The 25,543-nt window shown below is 49.1% G+C and overlaps 2 protein-coding genes across 8 annotated transcripts; one reads left to right on the top strand and one right to left on the bottom strand.

The window, feature by feature from the left end:
• The first annotated feature begins 2,891 nt into the window (after positions 1-2,891).
• Positions 2,892-14,557, top strand: CPSF4L (cleavage and polyadenylation specific factor 4 like). Its single transcript, XM_073232905.1, is given in 7 exon segments — positions 2,892-2,951; positions 3,036-3,240; positions 3,780-3,839; positions 5,536-5,688; positions 8,328-8,342; positions 8,345-8,422; positions 9,315-14,557. Coding segments are annotated over 7 exon segments (672 nt in total). The 3' UTR covers positions 9,416-14,557.
• Positions 14,558-16,584: 2,027 nt separating this feature from the next.
• On the bottom strand, positions 16,585-25,485 carry MTNAP1 (mitochondrial nucleoid associated protein 1). 7 transcript variants are annotated; one of them, XM_017680072.3, is made up of 6 exons: positions 24,930-25,352; positions 24,550-24,663; positions 22,345-23,853; positions 18,743-18,847; positions 18,082-18,186; positions 16,585-16,749 (listed from the first exon to the last, which is right to left on the bottom strand). In XM_017680072.3, exons 3-6 carry the CDS (start codon positions 23,825-23,827, stop codon positions 16,721-16,723), a joined length of 1,722 nt encoding a protein of 573 aa, XP_017535561.3. In that variant the 5' UTR covers positions 23,828-23,853; positions 24,550-24,663; positions 24,930-25,352; the 3' UTR covers positions 16,585-16,720. The 7 variants fall into 7 exon arrangements, 6 of the variants coding, with proteins under 6 accessions (XP_017535561.3, XP_073091962.1, XP_073091961.1 ...); XM_073235861.1 differs by having other exon boundaries at positions 18,123-18,186; XM_073235860.1 differs by lacking the exons at positions 16,585-16,749; positions 24,930-25,352 and adding exons at positions 16,756-17,851; positions 25,359-25,485.
• Between the last annotated feature and the right edge of the window lie 58 nt (positions 25,486-25,543).

Below are 25,543 nucleotides of genomic sequence, written 5' to 3'. Positions count from 1 at the left end.
AGATCCCGCCTCAGAGGCCCCCTAAGAAACTAGCCTGCCAACTCCCGGATCTGGGACCTCTGGCACCCCGATCTGTTTCCTTGAGCTACCACCTCTGTGGGAACCTCTGTGGGAATCAGAGAAGTGATTAAATGACTGGTCCTGGATCACAGGCTGGGGACTGGCAAAGTCAGGATTTGAACGCTGGCCTGTCTGATGCCATGATCTGCACCCTTCCCATGATCTCAGATCGCAGGGTGGGGAGTTAAGGCAGATGCACAGACACCAGGGAGGATGGTGTGGCCGCACTCTGCCCAGAGAAGTGCTGGCTGAGATTAATCTAGGGCGCAGGGGACCGACATGGAGACTTCCCCCAGCTCCCAGCAGCCAGAGAATTCTAGAGCTCCCTACACGCCCTGCTTTTCAGAGCAATGCATCTATAGAGGGAGACAGGCAGGATGATGAGGATTCAGCAAATCTGCAGCTGAGTTCAATGAGCACCTCATAATGATGGTGATTAAAAATTAACACCACTGTTTGTACAGCGATTTGCATGTCCACTTTGCAGCCATGAATTAATTAATAAATGAAAAGATAAGCACTGAGGATAAGCTCCAGGGTGCAGAAGCGCAGCCTGTGCAGTTCCAGCAGGGACATCCCAGAGTTGGGCCGCCCGGCTCCCAGCCTGGGCCCCTCTCCAGTCGGAGGGCTTCTCTGGCCTGGGGCTCGATTTTTGTCTTTGCACAACTGGTTGCTGGTCCACTAGAGTTGCCATGAGGTAGTAGTATAAATGGGTGGTGGGCGGGGGAGGTGGGGTGCATGGGCAGCTGCCCCTGGTCTGAGTGAAGCAAAGAAGGGTGGGAAGGTCCACCAGGTGAGAGACCCAGACCCGATCCTGGCTGACATGAATTAGCTGTGGGAACTTAGCAGTTACCCAGCTTTTCTTTTCTGTTTGTATTTGCTCATCTGCAAGAGGGATGAGGTCTTCCCAAACTAAATTTCCAAGTGGGAGGATGTACTGGTTTCCTAGGAGTGCCTAACAGGTTCCCACAGAGGTGGTAGCTCAAGGAAACAGATCGGGGTGCCGGAGGTCCCAGATCCGGGAGTTGGCAGGCTGGTTTCTTAGGGGGCCTCTGAGGCGGGATCTGTCCCGGGCCCTGCTCCTGGCTCCTGGAGGTGGCTGGCCATGCTTGGTGTCCCGTGGTAGCTGTGTGACTCCAGTCCTTCCTTCACAAGCCTCCTCCTCTGGGTCTTCTCTGTACCATGTGTCTGGAGTCTCCATCTCCTCCCTCTCTTGAAGACACCAGTCACTGAGTTTAGGACTCAGCCTCATTCCAGGATGATCTCATCTTGAGATCCTTAACTTAATTACATCTGCAAAGACCCAGGTCCAAGTAAGGTCACAGTCACAGGCCCCAGGAGTTAGGCCTTGGACTATGTTTTTAGGGGAGACAATTCCACCTACCACAGAAGGTATTTTGGACAAACAAAAGCCATGAATGTCAGGTGTCCTTATGCCAGAGTAATGATGACCTATCAGGAATTCCTCTGTGCATGCTCCCTGACACACCAGGTGCACAGAGGTGGGCCCTTGACCGGAAGAGGAAGGGAGCCCAGGGGTGGCTGGGGAGGGGGGTCTCGGTTGGGCCCTCTTTCATGCTCAGCCCTCCTGGATGGGCTCTTTCCGGCCACCAGAGTGCCAGGAAGCACTTCCAGTGATACCTCCAGGGCCCTTGCCCTTGCTGGGCCTGGAGTTCCTCATCTGCCTGTCTGCCCTGCCAGGTTGGTGTGAGCTTTCAATGAGCCAGTGTTGACAGATGAATGTTTTCTTGGGACCGCTAATCAATGCACACAATCGAGGCCAGAGGAGCAAAGGGTGTCACCACAGGGGCCTCTCTGCTGCCCCTCCCACAGTTCTGAGCTTGGCCGTCTGCCTTCCTGGGAATGTAGCTGCCGGGAGGCCCAAGCTTCTGGAGACCCTGGGTCCCTTCCCTGCTCCTCGCAGCCCCACCTCGGCTCCAGGTGTCTCTCTCTCCAGCTATTTTCTTTTCTGAGCCAGAGTTCAAAAGAACAACAAATCGAGGAGTGACAGCTATGGGGAAACAAAAGCCAGCAGGCTCATTCTTGTTGGCCAGCCGCAGCCTGCAGGGTGCTGCCCGCCTCTCCGTGTGCTCAGTCCAGGAGGGAGGGCGTTTGGGTCCCGTGGGCATCTATGCCAGGGCAACTCTGAAAATATCAGCTCCCGTAAGAGGGAGGACCAGTTTGGGGCCAGAGCGTGGGGAGGCGGAGCCCGCCCCTGTTAGAGCCCCAAAATGCTTTGATTGCACTGTCACTGTCCCCAGCCCTGGGGGCAAGGGTGGTGTAATAATAATAAAACAACATTTGCATAGAGATTTTGCTTGCAAAGCACTTTCTCAGGGGTGGGAGGCGCTGGGGTGGCTCTGCGGAATCCTGGCGGGGAGGCCTCACTGTTGGCTGGTCCCACCCCCAGCCAAGCTAGCGATTGAGTGCTTGGGAAACAAAGCGCTATTCATCCAACTGTTTCCGATTCCTCTGGACTTCCATCCTTCTCCCCTCTCTCCCATGAAGAGCTCACTCGGGGCTTGTCACTCAGGCCAGAAAAGGGATGTCAGGAGTTCCAGACAGAGGGGTTGGCTGGGGCTTGACAGGAAGGAAGGGGGGAGGCGAGAGGTCTCTCTCCCTCTGCACCCCTGCCCTGCCCCCACCCACTCTGGCCTCCAAGGCCCTGCAAATCAGAGCAGCCTCTCTGTGGCTGTTGCGTGTAACTCTTAGAGCTAATCCGTGGCTGTGTCTTCACGCAGAAAGTATGAGACAGGTTTGGTAATGTCTGTGCCTATGTGGTGTGTGTGTTTGGGAACATGCAGAGATAAGCAGCCTGCGGGGCTTTGCTAATGCCACCCCAGCAGAGGAAGCATGATCCCCGGGGCATCTGCACCTGTGTCAGGTGGGAGGTGTGGGACAGCTGGGCCCACTCCAGTGCAGCTGTGCCTAGACACTAGCCCGCTGTCACCTGCTCTCTGGCACCCAAGGTATAGGGGGCACCACTGGCCCCTGGCCCCTTAAGGGCATCCGATGAACTATATAGGGTCCACCTGCAGGGGCTTGGGCGGGTATTAGCAGTCCCAGCAGGAGGCGGAAGAGGCAAGAGGTATTGCTGTGCTGGAAGGTTCACGTTCACCTTTGAGAAGGATGTGGAGATGCAAAAGGGCACCGGCTTCCTGCCGTTCCAGGGCATGGACAGTGAGTGAGGACGGGGTGCCTCTTGGGGACCCTGCCCCATCCCTCCCAACCCTGCAGCCTTTCCCACAGGCCTCTCTGCTCAGCTCCCTGAAGGGGCAGCCCTTCCTTCTGCTGCTCACCAGGGAGGCAGAGCTGGGGGCTGGGCCTGGGATTCCCAGCTTAGTCCCTCTCTTCCCAGGGGCTCAGGCCTCCCCTCTCACACCCTCTCCAGAGCTCTAGGAAATGGGCCTGGCTTCTGGGCAGTCCATTTTCCAGATGGGGAAAAGTAGAGACACAAGGAGAGAAGGTGAATCACAAGAAGCCAGGAAAAACCACACGGGCCTCCCAGCTCCCAGGCTGGCCTTGGGCCCCTCGCCCCCCCACTCAACCCGTTTCAGAATTGGGGTGGCTTATGTGTTGAGGTCTTGAGGTCTAGAGACTGGTTCCAGAGGCCAGCGTCCAAACAACAGGGCTCAGGGGCGCCTTGCTGATGGGGGTGAAGGCCCCTGGGCTGTGGCAGAGTCTGGGGAAGCTACCTTCTCTCTTTCTTCCCCTTCCAGAGTTGGGCTCAGCTGTGTGCAACTTCTTCACTAAAGGACTGTGGGAAAGGTGGGTCTGGGGTAGGCAGAGGCTGTCTGGCTATACTGGGTTCAGCTTGGCCAAGAATAGGGTGTCAGACCGGCACCTGGGGAGGGGAGGCTGGATGGCACAGAATTTTAATCTTATAAGTAGGCAAAGGGCACGTGGATGGCTCCACCAAGGAGCCTGCTCCTCCCACCTCAGGATTCCCCTGCCTTTGTAGCGCTGAAGAGGACAGCCAGGCCTGAAGGGGGCACTGCCTTCTTTCCTCCTGCTGGGGGTGGGAGTGTTTGCGGGCTTCAGCCTGTGTGTTCCTGGGAGGCCCCTAGTTCTTTATTTTCTCCTGTTTTCTTCCCAGCCAGGAAAGTGGCCCCTTCTCTCTACCCTTGTCCTCTGGATCTGGGTGGGACCTGGTCAGCTGTTCCATCTGTTCCTTCTGTCCTAAGGTAGCTCTGGCTACAGTCTCTGGAATGCTATCAACAAGCACCCCTATTTCTCTCCTGCCCTGACTTGCATCCAGCAATACCTTCTTCTAAGCCCCTCTCACCAAATGCAGCTCGCTGTTCTGGGCAGCCTGACTCAAACACAGGGGTTCTCGACTTTTCTTCTTGTTCAAGAATGACTCACAGGTTCTTCCTAAGAAATGCACAGTTGCCAAAGAGTCTTGCCTCTAATTTGGGGGTTCCCAGTGCCCCTATAGATCCAGGTTAAAAAACCCTGCTAGTGTGAAGGAGTTTAGGACTGACTTTTCGGATCCAAGTGATTCAGGTCTTGGGCAGCGAGGAGGCCAGGAGGGGCCCAGGCAGGGAGGCCCTGGAGCCCTTTGCCACCAGCCTCCCCTGTCTCTGGGCTGGGCCCTGGACGAGGCAGTGAGAAGGGAACTGACCGCTGGCCACCGAAGGCTTTGTGAAGCCAGGACTAAGTCTGTCTCCAGGGCCCAGGGTCCTCAGCTCCGCCTGTCCCTCCTCTAGACACCTTGCAAAGAACTAAAACTGTTCTTGTGGAAGGTCACAGCTAATAAGTCAACAGCTGAGGTGGGCACAGGGCTATTCACAGGGAACACCCAGCCCCTCAAATCCTGCCGAAGACTGGCAGAACATGAGGCCGCTCCTGCTGGAATCAGGAACTGAAGTGTGCTTCCTGCTGGTGGCAACACCACATTCATGAAGACAGAGTAAATAGAATATTTCCATTTCCTTCTAAATCCTTACAAAGTTGGCTCTGTGTCACCACACTATGACTCCAGAATCAGGAGGCATAGGTCTTTTTTTTTTTTAAGACATGAATTCAACAGGCCCTGAATAAGCACTTTCTATGAGCCAGGGAGGGAGTGGGGTCGGGCCCAGGGCTGGAAACCACGGCTGTGCTGTCTGCTTTCTGGTGGGAGCCCCATGGTAAGCCTGGAGGATGGGGTGTTGTAAGGTGTAGTGGGAGCTGTCCTGCCCTCCTGGGGGCTTCCTGAGGGCTTCCTGGGGGCTGAGAAGGGCAAGGGCAGGCTTCACAGAGAGGAAAGTTTGGCAAAGCTGTGGTAGTAGACCAACCATCCAAGACAACAGCATGTCTGTATTACCTCTGGCCCCCAATTCTGGCCTCCACTAGGGTCCAGGTAGGGGAAAGAAGGCAGGGCAGCTGAGGTCTGAGCCCCAGCACCCTCCTGGGAAGGCCCTTCCAGTGGCAAGCTGCACCCAGGCTGTGGGTGAGTGGGGGCCTCCCAGCTGGGTGCTCTGGTGTCCACAGGGAAGCTCTGCCCGTTCAGGCACGACCGAGGGGAGAAGAAGGTGGCGTGTAAGCACTGGCTCCGGGGACTGTGTAAGAAGGGGCACGAGTGCAAGGTCCTGCACCAGTATGATGTCACCAGGATGCCTGACTGCTGCTGCTTCTCCAAGTTCCGTAATGCCCTCTCCCGGCTCTGGTCCCTGGTCCTGGATGGTGGCAGTGGGGACGGTGAGACAGGAAGAAGGTTTGGGGGGTCTCTCAAAGTACACCACACATGTCCAGGAGGCAGAACAGGCCTGTCGGAGCCTCAGATGCCTACCTCTGCAACCCCTTAGAAAAAGTGGATCTTTATAAATTCTTTATAAATGCCCCACCAGGTCAGGCTCACACCCCTTTCCCCCAAGGGTCGGGGGGCTGGCAGCAAAGGCTGAATTGTTTCCCTCTCCAAGAGTCCTGGCTAATCACACACCCGGACTGGCTGGAGATGAGCCTCTAATGGGCCATCCCTCAGTGCTGGGCTGAGTCCAGGACCGTGTTTCCCAAACAGCAGGCATTTGAAGCCACTTTCCCACTGCTTGCCACACCCTCAGAGCACCTGCACCATTGGCTTTACCATCATCTACTCTTTCAGCTGTCTTGCTATTTTTTCACTCTTATTTGAGAAGAAAACTTCCCAGTGCTTCCATAAATGGGAAACTAGCATCTGTACTGGCAATAAAAGGTAACTGTAAACACAATCACGTGGTCCAGCAGGATGGCCTCTAACAGGACCTTGGTGGTAAGGTCTGGACTAATCTTCCCTCCCTCTGGCCCCAAATCCTTTTGACATTGAAGGGGTACATGGAGGAAAGCCACAGCCACTTCCTACCTCATTTAAGAAGGGAACCTGTGGGTGGGTTTCAGATCTGACCTTTCTAAATGAAATTCTACAGCTCTGTGCTTTTTGGAGCTGGAAGGAACCTTAGGGATGACTTCATCCTGTGACCAGCTCCAGGGACACCTCTGACACCAGGGACAGCTCGGGGGCACTTATTAATGCCAACGGGGGCGGTGGCAGGGAAGGTCCTGGGGATGCGGAAGAAGGCAAAGCAGCCCCATAGGTCAGCAGGAGCTCCTCCCAGGCCATGTTCTGTTTCCTGCCTGCTCCTCAGCGTCAGGGGCTGCCCATGTGTGTCCCTTGAAAGGACAAAGTTACATGTAGTTCAGCTCCCCTCTGTCGTCGCTTAAACCTCTTTTGTTTTAGAATGCTGCTTATTTATTCCTTCAAGAAGCCTCGGTTGGTTTTCCCTTGGGAATCAGGTACTATGCTGGGCACAGATACAGGAATAGGCCCAGATTCCCTTCTGCCCGCAAGTAACTGCCATGGTGAGGGGCAGGCATGTAGATCAATGATCACAATACATAACCTATATTTTTTTCACTCTTGGAGTAAGTGAATATCTCTAATGTAAAGGCAAGTATCATTCTTACTAGAAGTAAATCGTTACGTTTTCAAGAGTTTTATTGGCCAAGTATTGGAAGGGGAAAGGGCAGGTGAAGGGATAGGAAGCCCACTGTCAGCCGACTGGAGGGTGAGGTATGGGCGCCCCCTGCTGGTTGCAAGAGGAAAGGCAGCGACGTCCGCCAGGCCAGGGCAGAAAGGCCCCATTGCACTGATGGCTTCCCATTGTCTCCATCTATCAGATGTCCCACTAGCCCTAGTGGGGGATGCTACCTCCATTCCTAAGAAGGCTCACGTCCAGAGCCAGCACTCTATCCACTCTATCAGGTGCTGCGCGGACGATGGGCCAGTAAACCCCCCATGGGTGCGAGGAAGCAGGAGAACATGGATGTGATATTTTGCCCTCTGAGCACTGCTGTCCTCATTCGTGGAATGAGAAGGCTGGGAAGAAACGGTGGCTTAAAACTCTTCGAGGTCAGGAGGCTCTTCTTCAGGTGAAACCTTGCTTTGCAGAAGCCCGTTTTACGTATAAAATAGATCCCTTTGGAGCAGTTTGAAAACCAGTGGTGTAAACACTGTAAAGTTCCTTTGGCTCTGAAAGGACTGGGTTGAAGACTTCTAAGGAGGATGAGGCTAGAAACACTCATCAATTCTCTACCTGAATGAGCTGAAAAATGGGCTGAATCTTCCCCCATGAATTCTTCAGAGCCTGTGTCCTCCTAAAAGAAATCTAAGGGGGGGTTTCTTAGAACTCTCGACTCGTCTATGCAAAAGGACTGCCTCCTTGTAGGAGACCCGCGTCTTGGCAGAATCCATGCACAGATTACAGCACAGGCTTAGTGAAAAACTACAGGCATCCCTCTGTGCAGCATCTAGCTTCATCCCAGTGCCAGTGTGGAAGCCATACTCTGCCGTCTTGGCATCTCATCCACCAAGAACTGCACTGTTCTGCTCTGCACGCCGTGCAGGTTCGCTGGGGGAGGCAGGGAAGGCTTTCATCACCTGCAGGGCAGCACCTCCATTTAGAGGCTTATGTCTTCTTGGGTCTTCAGCTGCCAGCTCGGGGTCTCCCTCCTCGTCTCTCTTTCCTCTCCGTGGCCTCTGAATACCTTCAGTGCCAGTGCCTCCTTCTGGGTATCTGGCTCTGCCCCTACTCTTCAGGATGTGTGTATTCACGCCCTGCTTAGCAAATATTATTGGGATCCACCCTTCTTAGATTGTAAGGATTAGAAATACCCTGTGGTCGAGAAGCTGCTGAGGACCAGAAGGCAAGCAAGTGGCTTATGGGCAACAGACAAGGTCAGCTGAGCTTGGGGGCGGCAGAAGTGACAAAGACAAGCCAGTTTATAAAGAAGAACGTTGGGATTTTCAGGTGATTGCAACAACAGGGATGTCCCTTTCTCCATGGGATGCCAGCCTTCAAGACCCGGGACAGTCCTTGGTATGACCAAGGTTTCTGCAAGGCTGGTGAGGCCCTGAGAGAATGGGAGAAGCAGGGGATGCGGGGATCTGGGTGTGGTTCTCCAGGCAGGGAGGGTGCATATTCCTGATGAGGCCCCATAGCACATGCCCCTCGGTGGAAATCCCAACAGAAAAAAGGCTGTTCCAGGTTCTCCCTAGGCTGGCTCCAGTGGAAAAAGCCCCCCTGTGCTGCCAAGACATGTAGCCTGGTGTGGTGCACGGCTGGATTCTTGGAGCCAGCTTACACTGGGTTCAAGTCCCCAGTGACTGCAGAATGTATCAGCTGTGTGACCTCAAACAACTGAACTGAACAGGGGAAACACTCCCTCGCAGGGTCATTGAGCCAGTCAGACATGGGGAACCCCTGGCACAGGGTCTGGCCCACAGGAGACACTCGGTCCACCTGCCTTCTCTTCTCTATTTCTTTCACCCATCCGGGGGTATCCTGATGTCAATGAAGCATGTCCCACTTACCACATTTACGGCCAGCAGTCAGCAGGCAGTGTTCCCCATCAGAGTCCCTGTGCTCCGAGCACCTGCGTCCTTTCCTGTGGTGTCAGCTATATTGATCTCATTGAGTTCTTGGCAGTGTTGGTTTTGGGGAGACTAGAGGGGAGGAGTACTGAAGGAAGATTAAAGTTTGGGGTTGGCTTTTCCACAGCAACTCCTATAGCTAAATAAGTAAAAGGCTTGGTCCACATCCTTATGAATCCTGCGGACAGCGTTAGGAACATTTCCAGCCCTGTCATTTCAGGCCTGGCCAGCTGACACCTGCACCGATATGTTCCAAGGTGTCTTCCCATCTCAGTCATGTGGCCAGGGAGTAGGTGCTTGGGGTAGGCTGAAGAGGACAGGAAGATTCACACCCCCATTACGTGCAGATCCTTCTGACCCATAGGTCCCCTGTGCAAATATCGCCATGTCTGTAGGATAATGTGTATTATTAACTACTTAGCTGGCTTCTGCCCTGAGGGACCCAAATGCCAATTTGCACGGTGAGTATGATCCCTGGATGAACAACTCCCATCAAGTGCTGGGCCCACACTCTGCCTTCTGGACCTAGATCTTTCTGTACCTTCACTGGCCCAGTGTGGGAGATGAAGCGTCGGGCAAGCACCCACCTGCCATGTTTTCCTTGCTGGTCGCCCTGTAGCCACCCTTCCTCAGCGCCGTTGGCTGCACCAGACTTAACCCATGCTGTTAATGTTTATCCATGCTGGGGGTGAGCATATAGCTTTTCACTGCCTGCTCTAGAAATAAGAGTAGAAACGTTGGACACCCACCCCACCCCCAGTCCTCTGCAGTTCTCCCACTCCTGGCCAGGGCACCGGCTCCTTCCCTGTGGGGCTCTCACCCAGGAAACCTGTGGCAGACTGGTTTCTGAGCAGGTGACAGAGGGGCACAGCCAGGCTGTAACTGTGTCTTTCTTTCTGCACTTCCCTCAGTCCCAAGATGAATCTTTCATTCAACCCAAGTGACATGAGTGCAGGCAGTGAGGGGGCACACGTGTCTCCCCCAGTGGCACCTCTCCTTGGGGCTCTTGACTCCCTGGCACTGCACTATTCCCGGCTGCCCTCGCTCTCACATGACCTGCTCCCAGTGCCAGAGCTGGGAAGGGGACATGGTGTGGTGTTGGTAGCCCACACATGGCTGTCCTCCCAGACCTCCCAAACTCTGTAATCTGTGCTTCAGGTAGGACATCTCAGCTCTCAGATGGAGGCTTTCGTCCTCCTCAGCTGCATAACGTGTGGTTTTGGTGAAAGAACATGAAGCCCAGCTCAAGACCGGTCCACAGTTGTTATTCGGAATCAGGGTGATTGGCTGGGCCTGGTCCCTAGAGGAATGGATACCCTGCCTACTGATACCAGGCACTGATGAGAAGTTACATCAGGGGTCAGCAAACTATGGCCTGCAGGCCAAAGCTGGGCCATCACCTGTTTTTGTACAGCCTGGCATCTAGGAAGGATTGGATTTTTAAAAGGTTGTGGAAAACAAAACTTGTGACATGTGAAAATGAAAATTCCAGCGCTCATAAATAATTTTATTGCAACAAGGCCAAGCTCTCCATTTACATACCGTCTATAGCAGTTCTGATGCTTAGGAAGGCAGAGCTGAGTAGTTGCAACAGAGAACAGATGGCCTGCAAAGCTAAGAATACCTACTATTTGGTCTTACAGAGAAAGTTTGCTGACCCCTGGTCCGGATGACGGCCAGTTAAGTATGACGGAGGACAGACCAGGAATGCGGACGTGGGGGCAGCTACCGAGTTCTTGTTAATGAGTGGGCCAATCTCCAGTCAGTTCGCAGCGGGCAGCCCCTCACCAGGCTGGGCAGCTCTGGCGGGGGGGAGGGGCGGGGGGGAGGCGGGGAGGGCGGCGGCCCCTGCTGGCCCTGAGCGGGATCTGTGCTAGAGGGTGGGAAGACTAGCCAATGACTATGGGGCATTCACAGCCCATTCCTCATTTTCATCAAAAGGCATGCGTTCGGCAATTAAAACTGAGTAAAGGCATTTCAAAACCTGGTCTCAGCCTGAAAGCCTGGCCAGAGCCCCTGCCACTGGTAAAGCTGCCATACTGCACAGAGGGAATGTCTGCAGGTGTTTCCTCCTGGCTTTACCTGCAGCTCAGCTGGCCTCGGGGTCCAGCACCTCCTCCTGCCTGGGAGCCTCGAAAACCCCCTTCCCTGAGTGAGCACCTACTTCTTCACCCCCAGAAGCACCTGGTCTCCCACTGCCTGGGGCTCGGGGTGCCAGAGCAGGGCATGTGCCACAGGGTGAGTACAACAGCTGACCACTGGGCCACTGGCCTTGCGGAGCTGGGGGCGAGGGAGGGGTGATTAGCTGCAGAATATGGGACTCCTTCTCTGTCACAGGTGAGAAAACCCTACTGGGACGTGAGTTAACAGAAAGCAGGGGACTACTGGTAAACCTAATGTTACAACTGGTCTTGTGATGTGTCTCCTGCCAGGCAAAACTGTTTAAAAGCTGTAAGTTAATTGTATGACTTGAATCTTTGATTTTCTATTTTACTGCCTATCAATGCTGAGTTTATATATAATGTCCTTAGGATGTGGGGGCCAGTTAAGGAAGGGAACCTAGCATATTGGTTTTCTCTTCTGCTATTTTCTGGTTTATCTGGAAGAAAAACATGCTTCATCACCCCCCCATGAGATAGCCTCTAAATTGTCCTAGGCTTGGACCTCTCTACTCGCCGAGAGAATATATTGTCAGGATGCAGGGACCCTGTCAGGATACATCTGAGTTATTGGCCTTTAGCATCCAGTCTTGTACTCTGGGAAAGAGACGCTTGCCTCAACCCAAGGTCTCTTTCAGGCCTGAAATGGAGCTTCACTTAGGAGCAGAACCCAGCAAACTCCTCAGAAAGCCAGCCAGCCATCTTCTCTGACTCCCTAAACAATTTAGGGTATATCTCTTGGGATTTAGATTTACAAAAAGTCATACCTTTAATGTTTTCTCTTTTAGTGTCAAAAAGTGGGGCATTATTCCAGTAAGTGCAGTAAGACTTGACTGGTTGGAGTTATCAGAAAGTAACCCCCTTTCTGAGGAACTGGAGACCTTCCAGTGAAGACGCCCAATGGCCATCCTGTGGGGTGCTGTTCCCAATGCCCCAGTGAACCCAGAAGGCCTGGACAGGCAAGATGGCGGAAGAAGCCTGCTGCATTTCAGTTTGTTTGTTCTTATCCTGTAAGTGAACGAGCTACTAAAAAAACAAACAGGAATAGAAACAGATCGACTGTGGCAGGATGAGTTATCCATAAAACAGGGGAGCAGAATGTACGCATAACCCCAGAGCTTGAGTATATGGGAAAATACAATTGTCACACTTTGCTCAGCTCCTGGGCTGTTCCAGCAAGCCGGGGCCACATGTGGCATTCCTGTGCATATGGCCTCAACTGCTGCTATAAACCAGCAATTAAATCAAATGGTTTTCTTTAGCATGACAGCTGCTTGCCTGCATGGATCACTTAAATTTAAGACTATATTCTGGGCTTGCCTTGTGTGAGGAGTTACGGGGAGGTACATGGTACAAACAGGTCTTAACCTGGGGAGGTAAGGAAGTGACACGGAACATACAATGCTCTAGATGCCGTTGTTTAAGTCCAACACCAGTGCAACTGAATCCGCTGGGGGAGGAGCAGGCAGGCAAAGCTAAGCCTCGTGGAGAAATGGAGAAAAGAGCAACACACTGCGTGCAGGACTAGTCCCCCATGTTGGCAGATGAAGACAGCTGCCTGGCCTGCCTGGAGCTGCAGACTAAGCGGGTATGACAGTTGAAAGGAATTTTGGCCCAGAAGACAAATTTTGGGGGTCTGAATGGCAGCTTCACCCTGGGCTTGAGAAAAATACCATACAGCTTTGTAGGCAACTTAATCTTGAGCCCGTCTCCTCATTCTGGACAAGGAGCATGGTAATAGCACTGGTCTCAAGGTGGTTGTAAAGGTACAGTGAGGATGCATGTAAGGAGCCCAGCACAGCGTCTGACTTTGACAAAGGGCACGCCCAACCATTGCCGGATTTTAGTGTGAATTGTCAGGGTGTTGCTCTTGCTTGGTTCAAGCTTAGAATCTGAACATAGTGTGTGATGCCTCAAGTTTTAGAGGAGCTGCTATTATTTAATTCCTACTATGTCAGACCTTGATGGAATTAACAGATGCAAGACTCCTAACTCTCACCAAATCTCTGCAAAGTAGACATAATTGTCCCACTTTACAGTCCAGACCATGGACTGTAGATTAGATGAATTGCCCAAGGACACATTTACCCATTTCACAGGTTAAGGCTTAGGAGAGGCAAATGATCAACACAGGAATATTTCTTATTTTTTACAAATGTTTTTCTCATGAAGAGTAGTGGGGCTGGATGGGGTGGGGTTGGCAGGTATTGAGAGTAATTAGGACAATCTGGAAATCAGGAGAAAAGGACTGGGGGATATTATGAGTCACGAGAAATACTTGAGCGGTGTTTCAGATGACCAAAAATATATTTCCTAGGTATATTTGGTCTTCATCCAGTTTCTGAAAACACTGCAGTCTTACATGTGAAAGGGTGTTTAGCATGTTAACGAGATTTTTGGGCCCCACCCAAGGGCAGGATGGAGGCTGAATCAGCCAATGGCCAACAATTTAGTCAATTATGACTATGCAATGAAGCCCTCACCAAACCTGAGAAGAGCTTGTGGCTCTCTGCAGCCCTCGGTGGGACCCTGCTTCTGCTGGAGCTTCTAAGCTCAGGGAACCAGAACACCTCCACGAGGAGGAAGCTCCTTTATTTTGGACCTTGCCCTATGTCTCTCTTCACCTGGCTGTTACCTGGTATCCTTTACGGTGCCCTTTATTAAACCAGTAAACTGTTTTCAAGTTCTGTGAGCCACTCTTAGCAAATGAATTGAACCTAAGCGGGACATCACTGGATCCTCCAATCCGTAGCCAGTAGGTCAGAAGCACAGGCAACTGCCTGGGGCTTGCAACTGGTACCTGAGAGGGGGTGCGGAGGGCAGTCCTGTAGGACAGAGCCCTTCACCTGGGGAATCTGGAGCTGTCTCTGGGCAGTAGCGTCATAAGTAGTTCTCCAATGCCCTGCTGGTGTTTGTGAAAACTGCTTGGTGTCACGTGTGGGAAGGCCCCGTCCCACATACTTACACACACTGGAATTGGGTCTGGGAATAGAGTTATACTACTGTTACTGCTGTGTATAATATTGTTATTGTTTTATATATATATGTAGGAAAACATAGTCTCGCAGACTGCTAAGAACTGTGGCAGCAGATAGGGTTTCTCATAGAATGTAAAACACCCCATTGATAATATGACTACTTTCAATAGCTAAATATCTTAATGTATTAGGAAAAAAATGTACTTTCCCCAGAGAACTCAGTATCTCAGACATGACACTCAGGACTAAAGTCTGATAGGTGGCACCACGGATAATCCAGCTTATGGACCACGTGAGTCATGGCCAGGGTGTTCAGGCAAGGCCGGCAAGATTCCAATCTTTGGTCATGGTGTCCTGCCCTTGTAAACAGCCTCCTTTGTTTTAGTCTCTTCAGAAGTCATGCTCCACCATCTCCTGTGGCATTGGCGAGCGCCTCCTTAGGTAATCAGTGCTTGGATTTGTTCCAGGGCAGCACTGGGAGTCCCCAAAGTCTTGAGCGATTCTTGGTACTGACCATGTCAAACTAAAAGCCCTCTTATTAAGACAGGGTCTTGCGTTTGTCTTCAAGTTGGCAAGGTCTACCTTTAGGACTGATGGATCATTAGGTAATTCACTCTTCTGTTTAAGAAGTTTTCAGGGATGTAAAACATTGTGCTATATTTACATTACACCTTTTTAATCTACTTTAGTATTCTGATGATGACTGAAGCTAGTCCTTGGTACCACCGCTTATGGGCTGTGGATGGTTCTGGGGGTAACAGCAGGGCATTAAGGTTCTAAGTCAAGAAAGGCTTCTACTTAAATGTGTTTCCTAGCCCAAAGCTTTTCAGAGCAGCGATTCCAAGTCGTCTTCCTCACTGCAACACAGGAGACCCTGAGGAATCACATTTCTCTAGGGCAGGGGTCAGCACACTTTTTCTGTAGGGCCAGATAGTATTTTCAGCTTTGCAGGCTATATGATTTCTGTTTCAGTTACTCAGCCCTACCACTGCTGTGTGAAAGCAGCCACAGACTCTATCTAACCAAATGAGCATGGCTGTGTTCCAGCAAGACCTGCTTTACAAAATGAGACAGTGGGCTGGACTGTCTGTGGGCTGGCATAGTCTGCTGACCCCTGCTCGAGGGGACTGGGGAACTGGACATCGCTGGCAGGTCATTCTCATCTACCTGCACACCTGAGAGTCTCTGATCTAGAGTAAGGAAAAGGGAGGGTGGCGCAGGGAGAACCCCTCCCTCAGTGTCTCTCTTTAAGGGCACTTACAAAGCATGGCCACAAAGTCATGCAAAAGGAAAGATGCTGTTTTTGGCATTCCAATGAAGGTCTCAGTAATGTTTACCTAAATGTACTCTTTTCTTCAGCCGTGAACTTTTCCTTATGGAGAATTCTAGTATAACCTTTCCCTAGATTCCATGAGAATCTGATGCAGAATTAAACTGCTCCCACGAGGGATAATGCAAGAGGAACAGAGGATTGGGAGCAGGAAAGGCAGATCAAGTAGAAGGTAGAGCCAGGATTCAGGTTTTGAGTTGTGCAAATGAACATGCTGGCCGGGGAACAGCAGGCGACGTCTTTGGTAGTTTTGAAGGAGCCGGGCCAACAGGGACTGACCTCACATATTCCGGCATGAGGGTATCAGCAGCAGAGCTTGGACAGAGAGAGGCCGGTCTATCTGTGACATCATCAACCCCCTGTGCTGGAACAGGGGGTTGGAGAAACAGTTATCTATTTGTGCTACCTCGATTAAATTTCCTCAAAGCCTCCTTCATCTGTAAGTATCCAAGTCACATTTTAGGGGCCAAAGTAGCTGTTTTGATAGGGGAAGAGACACAGGAAACCTGCCTAACCAAGTAAAAGGAATTTCTAAGCACTTCACTGAAATTTGTGATCTCGGTACAAGGGTGGGATTCTGAAGATTTCCAGGAAGAAATGATAAACAGAAGCTGTCTGTTTACTATTAAACCCACTTAAGATATATAAAAGCGTCTGTTTAGTGTGCTACTTAATTCTAAGCACCACTGAAAAATGTTAGGGATTTTTCATAGGCTTACCTGCAACTCTGTACCCACTCTTTCTTTGCTTTGGTGTTTCCCACACACGTCAAGAGCTAGTCAAGGACCCAAAAGAGCCTAACAATTCCCAGGAGAAAGGCCTGTCATGTCTGATTTTCTTCCACTTCAGATACTATTCTCTATCAGTTTATACCTAGTCTAGTATCTAGTACACATGAAGAGTAAATTGCCAAGATTTAGGGAACAATTTAGGGGAAAGATTTAAAATCAAGGTTTTAGTTTTTACTGAGAATTAAGAAATAGCTATTTAAAAATTTTAATGACAAACTTTGTCACTTTCATGCCTCCTTGAATAATATCAGCCTTTGATGATTAAACAGACTGAAGTTTTTTCAATTACCTTCAGTCACTTTTGAGAGCAAACCAAAGAAATGTCCAGACAGAACCAAATCTGTCCGCATTAAAAAAATGTACTTTTGTGTAACTGTTTAAGAGTCCAATAATTTTATTCTTTACACTCCCTCTCTCTGCCACAAATACCATTTAAATCATTAAATATGCGCTGCAGCTGTCTCCACTGTACTCAGCTTGGAGTCCCAAAGCTTTCCTAGATGGGGTCCAGGTCAATTCGACTTTCGCCAGCGCTGCAGCTCTTTGGATAAACAGAGACAAATGTAAGGATCATGAGGCCACTTCTGCGGCTTCTCCCTCTTGCCTCTATGGATCATTCCGTCACACTTTTGGTTTGTAAGTTTAGAAATAAAGTCTTAGACATGATGAGAAGGTTTGTTTCATTTTCTTCAGTCTCAATTTAGAGATGTGAAGAATAACCTCAGGTATCAACTCAATCCCCTTCAGACAGGTCAAACTCTAAGGGCAGGCCTTTTCCCTGTGAAAGAAATGACCTGACGTTTTAGGCATTTCCACTTATGCAGGGATGGCGAGAAAGGAAATCTTTCTCACCAATGGCCACGTGTGTTATACATTACCTACCAATGCCCTGCCAGTCAGGGTGTGGGAGTCTGTGCAGGCCCACTTCTGCTGCCTGACCCACTCCCCTACTTACTGGGCATTGACTTAGTTAAAAAATCCAATCAGTCATGTCCTGATATTTTTTCAAGTCTTATTATACAGTTTGTGAATTATATTGCTGTTAATGTTTATCCTGTACACTGAAAACTTTCATCTGAAAGTATCTAGGCCTTTTTTTAATTGTGGAAAAATACCGGGCTTTTTTGATATCCTCTTGTAATGTCCTTTTTATTTTTAACTGTGAGGATGTATTTTTAGAAAGCAATACTTTAAAAATTGAGCAAAAGTTATCTTGAACTATAAGATAAATGAAATTCAGGAATTTTCCTTCTGGTAAGATTTGGTGCAAGCTGGAACTCCTAAGTAGAAGGGGATATGTTTTCTTTCTTTCTTTTTTTAAAATTTTTTTATTTTGGTATCATTCATCTACAATTATAGAAAGAACCTTATGTTTACTAGGTTCCCCCCTTCACCAAGTGCCCCCCACATACGAAGGGGATATGTTTTCTAAATGTTAAAAGTAATGTGAACTAAGACAGCTAGCTATAAGCCTTAGACCCACTGGTGAGTGACAGCGGCATCCTGTATCTCCTCCTTTCTTTGGGGGTATGAAGCTATTTGGTTTTAATCCTATGACATTCTTAGGTACAAGAGCCCCAGTCTTCTAGCAGGCAAACAGCTTTCAGGAAAAGACATAAGACCACCAGATCCGTAGCGGCAACCTTCAATGGGGTACAAGAGCAAGTATGCAAATCCCAGTCAAATCTTACAAAGGCCTGTAACCAAAACCTCTAATAAAAAAAAACCCCCCAGGCCTCAGGCAATAGCTCATTTAGTAGAGTATGTCAGATAATGCAAAACTACAATATAAAAAGCAATTCAGAAAATCCCTTGGAGGTCTCCATAATGGGATGTGAGCTGTAATTTTGGTGAAAAATACAGAAAGGCTTACTCAGCTGCCTGAAACTCCAGCTACAACAAAGGATGAAGTACCCTGTAAACAGCATTGTCATGCCACCAGCTCCACTCTTCATGGTGGTACTGCACCTGACCCAGCCTGTTTAAAAAAGAAACATGCCTGTTACAGTAAGCTGTACCTAGGGGCCCTTATCAGCGAGTTATTCAAGTTAGCCCAGCTAGCTGAGGGGATGGAATTGTGACTCAAAGTTTACATAGCACTATATAAATATTTTTAAATAGATAAAAAGGCTAAGACCTTCATTTTAACAAATTTAAATCTGTTACTCATTTTTTGGGGGGCGCTTATTTAAAATCTTTAGTGGGGAGATTAATACGGTTCGTTAAGCTGAGAGTCTTTCTGGCTTTGGGACGATGAACATGGGAAGGAAAAGATGGGGGTGGGTGGCAGAGAGGCAGGGATAAGTATTAAAAAATTGAAGCTGTTCCGTAAATGCTAATTGTACTATATTAGCTTTGGTGTTTCCAATTATGTCAGACTCCAGCATGAAAATAGACAAGTTCAAGAGTAGGAAGATCACACATTTGTCTCTTTTCCTTAGCTTTGCTCTAACAGCCACAGCTGAAGTAAGAGGAACGTCTCCAAATGTGTGGAACCGGCACCAGAACCCAACAGTCGCTGACTCCAGCCTCACCTTTCTGCACAGCTCCCAAGAGCCTCATCAGAGAGTTGGAAGGTGTAAGGCTGGCCAGGGGTTCCAAACTCCTTATGGCAGTCGAACTTCTTTCCAACAAAGGAACTACGGTTCCAAACACAAGTCATGGTGACAGTTCATCTCGATCCATCCTCTTTCCCAACACAGGTTCCCAGGGTTAACCCACTCCCTAGGTGGGTTAATGTCTGCACTGGGCCACAGCTAGCTCTGTGTACTGAAAGTCAAAGCAATCTATTCCAGCTTAAAAACAGGTTCCTCAAAAGGCTGAGGGAGCCCCTGGGGATCAGGACCTAGATCCCTTTTTTTTTTAAAGATACCTTTTTGATCTGATGAATGTACTGTCCAGATGACCCATGTGTACATGCTTAATGAATTGCTTATATTTTCTATCATCTGCTAAACATCTCAGCAAAAAGCATGCCTTTCTCCTTAACTACTTCCACCTGTCACTGTATCTAGTCGACATGTCTGTTGTTACCCCTTCACTTTACTGACCAGCAAACATTTGCTATTTGTTTAGTACACGAATAAGCTCTGCAGAGCCACACAGGAGGATTTATGCTACTCACTTATATTTCTCCTGCACCTCTTCTTCTCTTTGTTTAGTGATAGGCGGGAATCTCAACCTCTGCTGGCTCTCTGGTCTATGTTTGGTTCATTAGGATAAAGGGTAACTGAAGCAAACATTTATGACAAGTTTAGCAAGTGTGGTAAAAGTTGCTGTCAATGTAAAAGTGCTATCCAAATGATCATTATAATAACCAAAGGAATGATACTTGCTTCCAAGAAATTACACAGAAGATAACTCTCTTGCAGGGTGAAGATCAGTCTCTTTAAGAACAAAGCATGATATAACCTTTCATCTTGGAAAAAATCTGAAGCAAAAGTGTGTGGGGGGTACCAACTTCATGAAAACTGCATTTGTATAACCACCTTCTGTCCAGTGTCAGGAACTGGGTGTCGTTCTCTAGCCAACTGAGCCTACTTACCTCATTACGGGTTCAAACTTGGTTGAATGACATCCAGTTCAGGCCCTGAGCTGGGTTATATAAACCTAAAGCCCTGGAGAGGCTACTCAGAACCCACAGAAGTCCTGTTGAGATTTTTCGTCTTCTTGCCAGCTGCCTAGGTCCTTTGGGCTCTCGCCTGCACCCCTTATGGCCTGGGGCTGCTCATGCCCCCTGCCGCTCCTCTACTGCCTCACCTCCTAGATGCTGTCCTTCACCTGCCGGTGTTGATGTCCTTACACTTCAAACCCAGTGACAATGACTCCACTCTAATACAAACGCTCAAAACCCTAACCCACCCTCTGTACCTCTGACATTTCCTGTCACCCCTCTGGCCTAGATGTAGGATTTGACTTACCCCTTGGGTCTCTGACTGTTGCTCACTGACATACTTTCTTACTTAAGATAGCTTTCAGACTCCTCTGGCCGGCTGGTGAACCTAATCCTGGCTGGCACATGCTTGCTGTTCTGATCCTGACTCTTCTGAGGCTGTTCCTCACTTGGATGCACTATTGATGGAAATGCTGTTTGAAGATTAGAGAAGAGCCTTTATTTAGCTGTTTCTTGGTCTTTAGAAACCCAGGGCCCTCTAAATTTTTCTCACTTTACCTTCAGGTAGCCCCTTCAGCCAAGCTTTGCTTTCTGTAGCTGTGCAGTTTTTTCAAATTATGCTCTCCTTGTTTGAGAATATTCCTCGGCTGGGTCTGAGGCACCTGCTCCGACCCATCACCTACTATCAGCAGTTCTCTACCGTAGCTGCTCATCATGAACACTTTGGAAATGTCTGAACATGTGATTCTTAGACTCTACTTCAGAATCAGTCTCTGCGGGTTAGGCCTAATCTTCAATCTAGAAAAACACCCATGTGAAATTGCTAACTGTCCAGCCTAGCAAACAAGAACTGAGACCTCTTAAAATGAAAAGCTAGGGGGCTGTGAGTCCCGCCAGCGCGGCACTCTCAAGGTTCAGGGGCTCTGGACGCTTTCCTGTGAACCAGGGAACCGACTTCTATTGCTGAGGATTCTCTAACACTTGCACTTGTCGAATCCCTGAAGAGACACATCTTGAACTTCCAAAATGTATTTCCTTAAAGGCTAGGAAAAATGACTTTTAGTAGGAGGTCCATGAAAAGCCTTCTAAATGAACAAAAGACGGCTTGCAATGCTTCCGGATTCCCACTCCTGATTTGCTGAAACCCATCTCAGCAGCATCCTCAGAGCTGTCAGTCTGCCATGGGCATACCTAGCTTAGGTCACCAGACACATTCATGAGGCACCACTTCACCTGTTTACTCAGGTACGCTGATGTCCGAGGCCTAGCTGTGACGGGTTTCCCTGCGAAGGAATGCACGGCTATCTTGGAGCCCAAGAGTCCTGCAGAAGAAACACCGCCTGGACAAACTTGGTGAAGACCATCAGGTAATGTTAGATGCCAACTATTAACTGAGACTTGACACTGGGCATGCTACTCATCCTGAAATTTGGTTTTCTCATCTATGAAGGGATAATACCAATCTTCCAGGATTGGCATTAAGATTACCTGAGATAACCTTTGCAAACATGCAGGTACCATACCTGACATATAGTTAAGTCAGTAACTATTAGCTCACTGGCTCTGCCTGTACATACCAAAGGAGAGTTGGCTTCCTGAAATAAAGAAAAGGCTGCATGGCTTAGCATGGGTCTTGCTGGAGCAAGGGAACGGATAGCCCATGCTCTTCGGCAAAGATTCCATGGAAGTTCAATTTTAATTTGCAGTCATTGGAGGTAGCTATTGCCTGGCCAAATTACAAAGCCTTCTGAGGACCTCACTACCTTTTATCCTCGTAGATTTGGATGGCATCTGGGGAGCTTCTCGAGAGACTGATTCATGATCCAGCTCAGTTCTGACATCTAGTCTCTCTCCCTGTCCTGATCTTTCACGTCTCTGTTCTCAGGTTCTAATCTCTGCAGCTTAATTTTTCTAGTGCATGGACTTCTATACCTTTTTGGCTATACCCTCTATTCCTGGTCCTCATTTCTGAACTCCTCACTTCCACCTATTTCCCTTGACTGCTCTTTGTCCCTGAAGGGTTTTAATCCCACCAGGCCCCTAAATCCAAAAATAGCTTCTGCCTGTACCTTCTTGGCTACTGTGAATTCCTAGATGTTGCATTTGACCACAACCCTGGAACCTATTCGTGTACAACCTGATCGTGATTGAAATCAGAACTCAGTGCTTATTCTATTTAAGTAGACCCTGAAGTCTTTTTCTTGTGTGTTCAGCTTGAATATCCACCCAAATTCTACTGCCCATGCCTCTTCCCAAAGTAGAAATTCAACTGTTATCAGCGTCACCAGCCAGCCTGTCTTAGTCCAACCTTCAACTCCTGGTGGAAGGTAAAGGAGAGTGATAAACCAGTTACTGACCCTTACAGCAAAAATTAATTGTTTTCAGAACAATTAGAAGTCCAGTGCACTGGAATTGCCAGGCAAAAATAAGCTAAATGAGTGAAAAAATTATTCTGAAATGCTGCAATTCAAAAAGCATAGCCATTTAGTCTGGATAGATGGCCTTTGAAAATGAGCTTTTTACCTTGTGAGAGTCTTCGCCCCTGGGGACTGATGAGCTGAGGCTTCTGGGCCAATGCATTCCAGTACTGAGGCTTCCCTGGCAGCAGCCCTAGTCCAAGATAACTAGGATAGAGCTCTGGAAACCACTCCAGCCCCAGGGAGCTTGCAAGAACTGCCTTCCTGTCAGCAACAATGACCTGACTGGGGAAGGGGCTTTCAGTAGTGTGATGCTGGGTTGAAGGTAAAGACTGGTCTGATGCTGGGGGCCAACAGACAGATTTGTGCTCTAGAGAAGTTTGTTCCTCACTCAATATTAACACCTTTACATTAGGAACTTGGTTATGAAGGCAGGCTTCTGCTCTCCCTACTGGAAGAAATTTTATAGTCAGAGAGGCAAGGCTTTGGTTATATGACTGTGATCCAGAAAGAAACTCATACCAAGTTGTCTCCCTTGGAGTAAATAAATTGAAATTGGGACCTTCACGTGGAGGATTCTCCCCTGTGGGTAAATCATTACTACTGAAGCTCTTATTTGTGTCACTGCTCCTGGAAGTCCATCCCTGCACTTCCGTTGCAGATACGCTCTTCTCTGCATTTCCTTTGCTCCCACAAGCCTCTGCTCCAAGGTTAAGTCCTTTTTCTTGGTTCTCCTTGAATTTACCCAGTGGGCTAACTTTAAAACCTAACATTTGTGATTCTGTGTTCTTTTCCTGAATCTGAGAGTCTCTAACATCAGCAGACAGTTCGTAGACGTGATTCCAGGCTTTGGAATCTCTCTCATTGCTTGACAATGACGTCCTTACTCTTTTAACCCCATAGTTGGGATTCGTGGGAGAACTATGATCATCACCAATAGGCATATCTGGTAATTTTACCAGAAGCTTCTGTCTTAGGGGATCAATTTTGTCCAGTTTTAAATTAGCGGAAGTGGTTTGTACATCATTAGGTAAGGCTGAAGAATGTTTTCTATCTTGACTTGATGAAGAAGAATCCATTGGACCAAGAGGTAAAGATGCTTCAGGTTTTGAAAGGTTACTTCTACTCTTCCCTGATCGGGGCACATCTTTAGCAATGTCTCTTTTAGGAGTGGTGTTCTCTGAATGATTAGACTGAGCCCTGGTTTCTCTCTGGAAAGTAGTCTTTGGTTCAGTACTTTTTAGCATTTTGAGGGCGGGATGAATTTGATTCTTGCTTTCTCCACCTGCCTTTGTGTTACATGCTCTTTCCAAATCAATGGCTAGTAGAGGGGAGGACTTAATTACCCCTTCCGGTTTGTCCCTTATCAATTTAGTATTTCCTTTCTCACTCTCTGTCCCTAACTCACTCTCTCTAGCTTTAGTGATGTCTTTGATTGGCCCTTTCATTTTCCTGGCACGTGGACGTGTAGCTGGCTTGGCCTGACAAACTTTTTGATCATCAGGTACAACTGGTTCTATCATCTTACAGTGTGGCAAGTGGGACTTCAATCGTTTAAATGGCTTCTTACAATAAGGACACACCTCCATTCTAGGTGGATATCACTCTTCTTTTCCTAAAAAAGGTAAATGTGAGATTTTGAGGAGCACAGTTTGTACAATAAACACTAGTATCTGATTTATGCGTGTAACTTTTAAGTTCACTTGGAAGATTTGTTTTCATTATTTTTCTTACAAAGATAGAAAACAGAAGGAATCGTTTTATGATACAGATTCCTGGTTCCATTTATGCTTCGGTTTTCTTAAAAGTCTCCTAGGAATCAATCACTTTCAAAGACAAAGTTTTTCAACATCCTTTACCTCAGAGAAGAGCAAGGCCAAAAGACTTAAGTCTAGTAAATCACTCCTTAGTGGGAGGAGGTATGTCCAAAACGTCAGATTTAAAATATTTACTATTTAAAGTTACAGCATCTCAACTGGATCTCACATTAGAACAAAGAGTTAAAAACCTTTAAACACATCATTCAAGGAAAGAATGGTGAGGAGTTACCCAACCAGGAGCAAGAGGCAAGCAGTAGAACGTTATCTAAGCCTAAGAAATTAAGCAAACAACCCGCTCGACCCTACATGAGGGCAGGCAAAACAAGTTTTGTGTCAACAGACTGTACAAAGTAATTATTCTTTGACGATTAAATCAAAGTTATGGGCCGTTTATTTACAAAGCTGAAGCCCAAAGGCCTTAGGCTAGTAACTTTAGAAGGCGCTTGACATCTGTTAGACGGGTCTCCCTTACAGCCCTCCACCACACTTACTCCTGCTGCAAAGATCCTGGGCTCTCATCGTGTTAACAGCCACTCTAATTCTCCCATAAGATGCTGTTTTTGCGGTCGTGTCTTCTGGATCCCCTTGCTTCACGGTCGCCTTTCCTAGGTTTGGCAGAACGAAACTCGAGAATCAGAGGTTAACTCGCCATCACCAACTGAATAAACGGGGCACAGCACGGGGCCAAATACAAGTTAACGGTTATAAGCGGGGCAATTTCCCCCTCGGTGTTCCGGAGGGCGGAGAGTTAAGACTTCCCCAGCCTCCCGAGCACGGGGCCCAGCTCAGAGCTCCGGTGATCCACGCCGTCACCTCCGGCGGACGGTTCCCCCGCCTCAAGCCCTGGCCAGTCGTCCTCCCCGCCCCTTACTTGTTTTTCAAAGCCGTCCGGCGGCTTCCAGCCGAGTGGGCGGGGACCGCCGGGCTGCTACCGGGCCCGGAACCGGCCTGCCCGCAGCCTTTGCCCGAGGCGCTGCTGCCGCTGGGACGCCGGACGGGGCTCGTCCCAGCGACTCCGGAAATCATTCGCAGCGGGCCCGTCACCCGACGCTCCTTGCACCCCGGAAGACCCCCCTAGACTTAGGGCGAGGAAACAGACAGGCCAGTGGCGACTCGCCCAGGGTTGCGTCCCCACCTCGTAAGAGCTGAGGGGCCAGAAAACCCCCACGGCAGCCCCCCATGCACCGCCCGCGAGCTGCTTCCCAACTCCCGGTCCGCGGGCCCACGGCAGGCCGTCTGCACGACTGCCTGATGCTTCTCAGCTACATTTTAAAAAATTGCTACCTCACAGAGACTTAACTCAAATACATGCATCATATTCTTATGACGTAATTTAGTTTAACTTAGATCTGGCTTGACTTTTACGCTGCCCCCACTTGGCTGAGAACAGGCGAAAGTGCGGGCGTCTTTCAGGAGGGCCTCTCTCCCAGAAGCGCCAAGTCGCTCCGCCCCACCCCGAGCCCGCCTCTTCCCGTGGGCGGGGTT

Source organism: Manis javanica, chromosome 4 (assembly GCF_040802235.1).
Source record: "Manis javanica isolate MJ-LG chromosome 4, MJ_LKY, whole genome shotgun sequence".
Taxonomy (NCBI): domain Eukaryota; kingdom Metazoa; phylum Chordata; class Mammalia; order Pholidota; family Manidae; genus Manis; species Manis javanica.
This window is presented reverse-complemented; position numbering and strand designations above follow the sequence as displayed.

Bases quoted from the DNA above. Each gene is read 5' to 3' on its own strand.
- MTNAP1 (XM_073235860.1), bottom strand. From the start codon at position 23,827: ATGGAGGTGTGTCCTTATTGTAAGAAGCCATTTAAACGATTGAAGTCC. The intron at 18,848-22,344 runs GTAAAAAGCTCA...TTGGAACCGTAG, and splicing joins GGGGCGAAGACTCTCACAAG to TTCCTTTGTTGGAAAGAAGT. The intron at 17,852-18,081 runs GTAAGCCTTTCT...ACCCCATTGAAG, and splicing joins CTGGAGTTTCAGGCAGCTGA to GTTGCCGCTACGGATCTGGT.